At 40.2% G+C, this 7,509-nt stretch overlaps 1 protein-coding gene and 1 long non-coding RNA gene across 4 annotated transcripts in view; both read right to left on the bottom strand.

Moving 5' to 3' along the window:
* The window catches only part of LOC121352520, a 160,608-nt gene that overhangs the window by 110,725 nt on the left and 42,374 nt on the right, over positions 1-7,509 (bottom strand). The window lies entirely within an intron of this gene.
* Positions 1-7,509, bottom strand: part of LOC121352519 — an 84,080-nt gene that overhangs the window by 66,015 nt on the left and 10,556 nt on the right. For 2 of the 3 annotated variants that reach the window (XM_041465555.1, XM_041465556.1), the window contains exon 2: positions 5,869-6,021. In XM_041465555.1, the coding sequence (XP_041321489.1) occupies positions 5,869-6,021 (153 nt within the window). Of the gene's footprint in view, positions 1-5,657; positions 5,764-5,868; positions 6,022-7,509 lie in introns of those variants that run through there. The other variant, XM_041465554.1, reaches the window with a different exon arrangement.

Below are 7,509 nucleotides of genomic sequence, written 5' to 3'. Positions count from 1 at the left end.
GTACGCCACAAATTTGAATTATTTGCTCAGTTGCTGTACCTCATCTTGTCTATGCATACATCAGCATTCAGCAACATCCTGTACAGTTAAGTTATGTGAGGATGACAGCACTATTGACAATCTCAAGTGTATCATGCTATACAGCTGTGCAAGACAAGGAAAAAAGGTTGCGTTCCATGCTATATTCGTGTTTAATTAACAGTCAAATCATGAGTTGGGCTGTGTTGTGGAGTACTCACTACATATGCTCTCTGCACACAACAAGGGAAATCAGCCAGAGAGGTCGTGCTGACTCCTGAGCAGAGGGAACGAGTGGGAAGGTGCCACTGTTGGGTTTGTCACGCTTACACAGATCCAAGCTCATGTAAAATGAGTTTTCATTTTCTGACTCAGAAATCCGTTGAGTAAACAGATTTTACTCAAAAACCTGTAGATTCAGAAGGCTGTGAAGTACTCGAAAGTTGTCTGTGCTCCCACCTTGCCTTCACACAAAATTCTGTTTGTTTGTGTGTCTGTGTATAAATTGTGTACACTTACAGATTAACTAGAAAGGAATATATGTATTTCATGTCAAATGTTACCTTTCTGAGCAGTATTATCTGCTCACTTGAGTACTGTATCCTTAATATACTGGGAAACACTTTCTTATGAATGCTAAGTCTGGCTTTGCATTTTTTAAAGAAAATAGTGCCAATAATATTTTTAGTTTAAGCAGATTAATACAAATAATGTTGCTTTATTACTGAAGAGACCTTTAACATGGACCAGAATTAATAGTAAAACACCTCCATACCTCTCTTCCTGTTACTGAGAGTTGTATGTATGAAATTGTAACTGCATCTTTACTTCAGAGTTAAGACACATATTGTGACTACAGTTGAGTGTGGAGACTTAGGAATTCATGTAGTCCACTCAAAATATACAGATGACCTCAAGAAAAGTAACAGAACTATTGCATAACTCACTACCCTTTTATGGGAAAAAAAAAAAAGACGGAGTAGAGGGGCTGTAAAATGTTGAGGTTTTGAGTTAAAATACAATGTTCACAATGATATGCAGCTGCTGCACACTCTGGCAGTAAAGGCAGTATTGCTCCTTATTAACACTGCTGGGAATGCTGGTTGTTGGAGTTTCTTATTAATTTTGCAATGTTGATAATAGGTTTGGTGACGATTTTTATTATTAGACCATCCATGAATGTATAATAAATGAATTTTTTGAAGACTACAGATTATTCTTCATCTGCTTTAGTCTAGCAGGAGAAGAATTTTTGTTTGAAAACCAAGCAGAGTCAAGGTGGTATCCTTATCACAGGTATTGCTAAAACTTCATTCCCTTTTAAGAGAGAAATTTGTGTATCCATGCATTTGCAGATGAGCAAGATGGTAGCCCCTTCATATAATAAACCTTTGGCATTCCCTGTTTTCCTCTATTCATGGAGCTGCATTGATGTCATCGTGTATGGTGGATGGCTGGTGTTAAAAGTGGGGTTATCTGTGAGTATTAAATGCCTCATTCTTTGGATTAGCTGGGATACATGGTATGGCAACTAAATATAGTATGGGACTATATATAGAATATTGCTAACTATAGTATAGGAGCCCACACCACATAGTACCACTATATATAAATGCTTCCTATCATTGCAGCTGCAGGTTTTCCCGCTGTTACATACTTGTCTGATGCATACAGCCCAAAATATACTGGTCTGCACACAGCTCCAGCACCAATGAGCTCATGTGAGAACCATGCCCATGGCCAGCCAGCATTTGCAGCCTGCCTGCTAATGAGGGAGGCACTGCAGCCCCAGACACATGCTCAACACCTATTCCACAAACATCCACCCTGACCTCTCCTTCCCTTCTAGTTAGGCAGCCCTCATTCCCTGCAGCATCAGCTCTGCTCTGTCTGGATGATGTTTGAGGTATAATTTCCTTGTGTGAGGAGGTTATTTTAATTAAACAATTACAGTTGTAGTAAATGAATGAGGGGGGTTAAAGAAAAGTAAAAGGTGTGTCTTCAAGGAGGAAAAAAATAAAATCAATGAAAATGTTAGAAATTTTAGTGGCTGTAGAGGTATGTCATTAAATGGATGTTTCAAGAGTGCCAGAAGTGATATAGAAAAAAAGCAAAACCAGAAGTAATGAGTATTTCAGCTCTGGATGTAGTAAGGGGTAAAAAATGGGGTGCTCATTAGAGGGCAAAATCATCTCTAGTCCATAAATAATCAAAAGCTCTATTCAATATCATCTACTTAAACAAGGGCAGCAGGCCTAGGTAAGTCAGAGTAGCTGGATCTGGTGTTCATTTTCATTAAACCCTCCTCAATGGCTGACATAACAGTAAATAAAGCTAGTCAGCAATTACTAAGAGGTCTAGGTGGTGCTATAGATGGAATATTTCCATTCACTTAACTTTAAATTTCAATGGAAGTTTTACTGAAATTTTGCAATTGCAATAAAATTCTGGCAGAGCCTGGTCTCTTTTCCATTAACCTGCCTGGTGAAGTGCTGTGGGCTCCAGGGGGGCTTACAGTTCTTAGCCTCCACCTCTCCTGGCAGTGGGCAAGGGCCAGCCCACTCACACCCAGCATGGGCAGTGCTTTGGCTGAGTGTCCAGGGTGAGCTCAGAATCACAGAGTTTCTTTCTGTGGAGCTCAGCCTTGGTGCTGTAGTGGCCAGACTGTCAATAGTTCCATGGCATATTGTGTTGCCTAATACCATCCTGGGGTGAAAAAAAAAAAAAAAACCCACAACACAACATGGTTTTAGTTAATTATATCATCACTTCCTGAAAACACTTAAAATCTTGTGCTGAATCTGGGTGATAAAAACTGTTTTCTTAAGACTGTGAGCTATATGGAGCTGAAAGGGATCTCAGGTAGCCTCCTCTTCCACACCTGGATCAGATGGTGTTAGGTTAGTGTTTGAGGCCAACAACATTGCTCCAGCTGTTCATTTCCAAGATTTAATTAAGTCAAAGAAAAAAATTGGATATGCCAACTGGCTCACAAGCATTACAGTGTGTAAAAGATGCTGCTTCCAGATATGCAGGACACATTGTGGATACCTCAGTACCCTCTGGACAAAGAGGTGGTGGGGGCATTCACAGTGCTGCAGAGCTGCTGCCTTCATTGGCATTAACACTAACAGGAGTTATGTCCTGTAGAGCCTAATCCCCTTGCCCACCAGGTGAATGAAGTTCTAAACCCAATGCCTCCCATAATGATAACTTTGGAAATCAAGATGTCCTAATTTTGCTGCATAAAATGGGCAGGCGACCTTATGCTGTTACTAACAGTGAAACAGAAGGTGTTTATCTCCCAGCAGAAGCAAAACTAAACATAAAAGGACTCTTGCCTGGCTGCAGCTCTCCAGGACACTTTGAAGTGGATGTTTCAAAGCTCCACACACTTGAATGGAAAGTGTCCACAGCATTCATTCAGCTTTACATGTAGCACGCACCTCTTCTGGCTCATTTATTTTGAGGCTTGGGAAAGTTATCCTGTACTCAGTACCAGATTGTCTACACATCATTTATTACCTGTTTATTCCCAAAAGCAGGGTCTGTACCTCCTCTCAGGGGGAAGGTTGCAGACGGCAGGAGGCGATGACTGCGTACCATCAGCATCATCCTCATTTTCACTCTCTGACCTAGGTGGAACTTCTGTCTTTTCTACAACAGACTGCCCCAATCTTGCCACCCTTTTCTTCCAAGATGGCTGAGCTTGGCTTTTTCATTAGTAGCTCAAGCAATTGAGCTAGTTTCCAGACTGCCACAGTCAGACTAACCCAACAAACTCCACACGCAGGAGTTAATACAAGTGCTCATATTAGGATTGACACTTCTCCTTCGAATCCCCACATTTAACTGAGTCTATCCTAAGCAAAGTTGCAGGGCTTGGCACAAAAACATTCCCGAAGTTCCCCAGGAAGAAGCAGCTGCTGAGGCAGGCACCTTTTCATATACCTCCCCTTATTTACTATTTCTTATGGGTCACTTAATGGTATTTCCTTGGCTTGTAACACCTCCTCACCATTCAGAGGCACTTCAGCCTAATATATCACTAGTGGGCAGAAATAGGTGCCCTACTTACATTCTGAAAGCCCCATTTCAGGGGTTAGGAGCCACCTGTTTCCCTCCTTCAGTTACAGAGTGATATAACTTACATCTATCTAGAACTTGCAATGAACTGATATAAATCTTCTGATGGTGCCTGACCTGTCTTAGTTTACCCCTTTGCTATTAATAATTATTTTGCACTCTAAATTTCTTCTGATAAACCTTCTGCAAAATGGCAAATAGCCCTTTGTATAATCCATCCTCAAAGAAAACAAACATAAGAATTACCCCTGCTTTTACACCTGTGAGTAACTGGGCACATACAAGCTCAACAGAAAATTATTTCCCCATTATTTCCTCCAGGAAATCAGATGCCAAACCCTAAGCTGTTGCAGGAAATGTGGTTGTTCCTGGTATTGCTCATTAGGAGTCTGCAAGACACTGAATGTTCCTACTAACCTCACCTATATCAAGCTGGGCAAATGTTCACACAATTTGTGGCTGAAACAGCTGGCAATTAAAGCAGCTGTGCTCTTAGACGCTATTGGGAAATCAAAGATAAGATTACTCAGAAGACAAGTTTCCCTGAAATTGTCTCCAATGCCCAAGACCTCATAGTACTACTGCATGAAATAGATTGAATTGCGTTCAGACTAGCACATTCCTGATGGGGTGACTCAGGCAACCTAGTCTGGGATGATTCATTTTCATACATGCGGCCATATACACGGCCAAAGCCATGAACATATAGTTTGGTTAAATGGGAATATTCTACCTGGTTTCAGGTACAAAAGAAAGACAAGGACAAGTTCAGTATTTCAGTTTAAAAAACAAAAAAAGAGGTATCACTATTATCCTCTGGATGGGACTGAAACTGTTTCCCTCCCATAGACACTGTGCCACCAGCAACAATGGGATCAACCCTTAACTTCAGAAATTGGGAGCATGCAGTTAGCACCACCTCAGTCTTTACTCTAGCCACTCTGAAGCACAACCACCACGAGGGGTAGGTTATTTATGCAACAGAGGGAAGTTTTGCTAAAACTTAGCAAAGTTGACTGGAGTCAACTAAGTCCCACAGTCCTCAGTCAACTTCTTCCAGATTCAATGTCACATTAGAGAAAGACCTCACAGCTGTGTGCACATGTGAAAAGGTTTTTTGTAACACTTAGAATAGCCTGATAGAATATTTTGATTGGTTATTGCTGCAAACACCACAAAGCAAACCACTAGAATGAGAATAAGAAAAGTCTCCTACTGGACTACTTCCCTGACAAAGGAGATTTTTTTCAATTCCATGTTTGGTTTTTCTATTAACCAGATGCCTCACCATCATTGAATAATATGAACTAAGCCAGTGTATGGGTACTAGCAATAAACTATAAATCCCAGGAGCAGAGGCCCTGCAAGACTTTCTGAGCATTGCTTTCTGGAACCATGAAGCCAGGCAAAGCATTTTCTGTTCTTTAATCAGCAGTCAGTAATAAAGGCAATTCTTTTGCCCTGTTGGACTCAAAAAAAAATCCCACCTCAGAACAGATACAAAACTGTTCTTCTTCAGCTGGAGTGCAGAAGGCGAGGAAGTAGGGAAATATTAACTTTTCTGCAACATCTGCTAAAGTATCACCCATGTGTTTCACTTTTCTCGTTCCTGAGCACAGAAATACTTTGTTCATAACAATTTTCATGCAAGGAGATGACCTGAAAAGCACCGATGTGCAAATGAATTCGTCAGAATGATTGCTGCTGCTTTGAGGGGACTTGCAAGCTGTGACAGATAATACACATTGCTATAGCAACACTTACACAAATATATATTTTCAGAAAGATCCAATCCCCGAGGGACTCATTCAAGTCTTCATGAAAAGTTTCAGCTTGCCAGCAAGAGAGCAGACACAATCCCATGAGATGGAGGCAGCCAACACACCATGTATTGTATGAATTACTGGTCACTTGGGGCTGAAACAAGTGATGGGAAATAGTTTGTGAGAAATCCAACATTCAACTGAAACCCTCCAGAACTGAGGAAAACAAAAGTACTCATAAAAATACATCATCTTCCTATGACAAGGCACATCAGTTAGGAAATATGGAGTTAACTCTTTGCCCTAAAGAGTTAGATAATCTCTGCTAAGGTATGGAGACTTGATGCAACACACATCTATCATTGGCTGGCATGAAGTTGCTCCATTAAAAGCAAGTAAAAAGATTCACATGCACCCAAAGAAAAGTGGCAACCAAAACAGGGAGGAACATATTCTACATATTCCTGAAATAGTTTCCCTTCTTCTGTTTTAAGGATCCCCATGTATTAACTTATAATGGAAAACAATTATGCACACACTAATCATGTAATTTATTCATAGAGTCTGTTACTTCTGTATAAAATATGAATTACAGCATAAACTGCTGAGATTTCTTCTGGGGTGTCAGTTTTCTGATTTTCATTGAAACCATAAACACCAAATGTGATATGCCAAGCATGTGACATACTGAACCAAATGGGCAATATTTCTAACATGTAGGTTAAAATCACCTTATATTTACATTTACTCTGCACACAGATACTTGAGCTGAGTTGAATGTGAAATGATACATTTGGATTCAGTTTCCATTGATCTACTGATAATATTAACATGTCTTTTGAAAACATTCTGCTTAATTGCATCCAAAGTTCTTTTAGATTTTAAACTCAATGAGGTAAATGCCAGTCAGAAATGAAATGTGTAAAGTTGTAGTAGTAGTAGTAGTAGCAGTAGTAGTAGTAGTAGTAGTAGTAGATGAAATTTTGTCCCATCTTTAAGAAAACATTTAGCAGTTTCCCTCTGTCATATCTGTCCATAGTTACAGTCTTACATGTGATAGGCAGAAAGAAGGAAGGCAGGGGTGAAACACAACAGCAAAAAAAATCAAGAATCCAGTCCTGAGATTTATGCAATATAAAGAATTGTATTTTGCCTTTTCTTTTACAGTGCCTGTCATCATATTGATGAACCTCAGCCTAAAACAATGTCATTTTTTAAGACCAGCTTATGTGGGTAGCTATTCTAGCTACAAAGTTGTGTATTGGAGGACACAAAATTGGAGGAAGCTGTAGCCATGTGCCCAGTGTATTGTTGACACAAGGCAAGATGTCTTTGTTTACTAGACACTGATTAGATCTTTTTTCATGTTAAATGCCCTTTCCTAATTGGCACTGCTCACTGGCATGCTTCCATGCTGGAGCTAGCAACAGCCTTTAGTCAAAGGAATCAGAAACAGCCAGACACTTGCCCTGACTGGTGCCTGTGGATAATTCTGCTGACACTTCTGCCTGGAGAAAGCATGCAGCCACATATCTCTGACAAGAGTTTTCAGCATTAGCAAAATCTTATAAACTGCTAATAGTCAGACACTAAATCTTTCCAGAAGAAAGAAGAGAAGTGGACCTAGTGACAGCAGACACAG

Source organism: Pyrgilauda ruficollis, unplaced genomic scaffold (genome assembly GCF_017590135.1).
Source record: "Pyrgilauda ruficollis isolate IOZ18807 unplaced genomic scaffold, ASM1759013v1 scaffold19, whole genome shotgun sequence".
NCBI lineage: Eukaryota > Metazoa > Chordata > Aves > Passeriformes > Passeridae > Pyrgilauda > Pyrgilauda ruficollis.
Note: the sequence above shows the minus strand (reverse complement) of the source record. Positions and strands in the feature narration are given on the sequence as shown.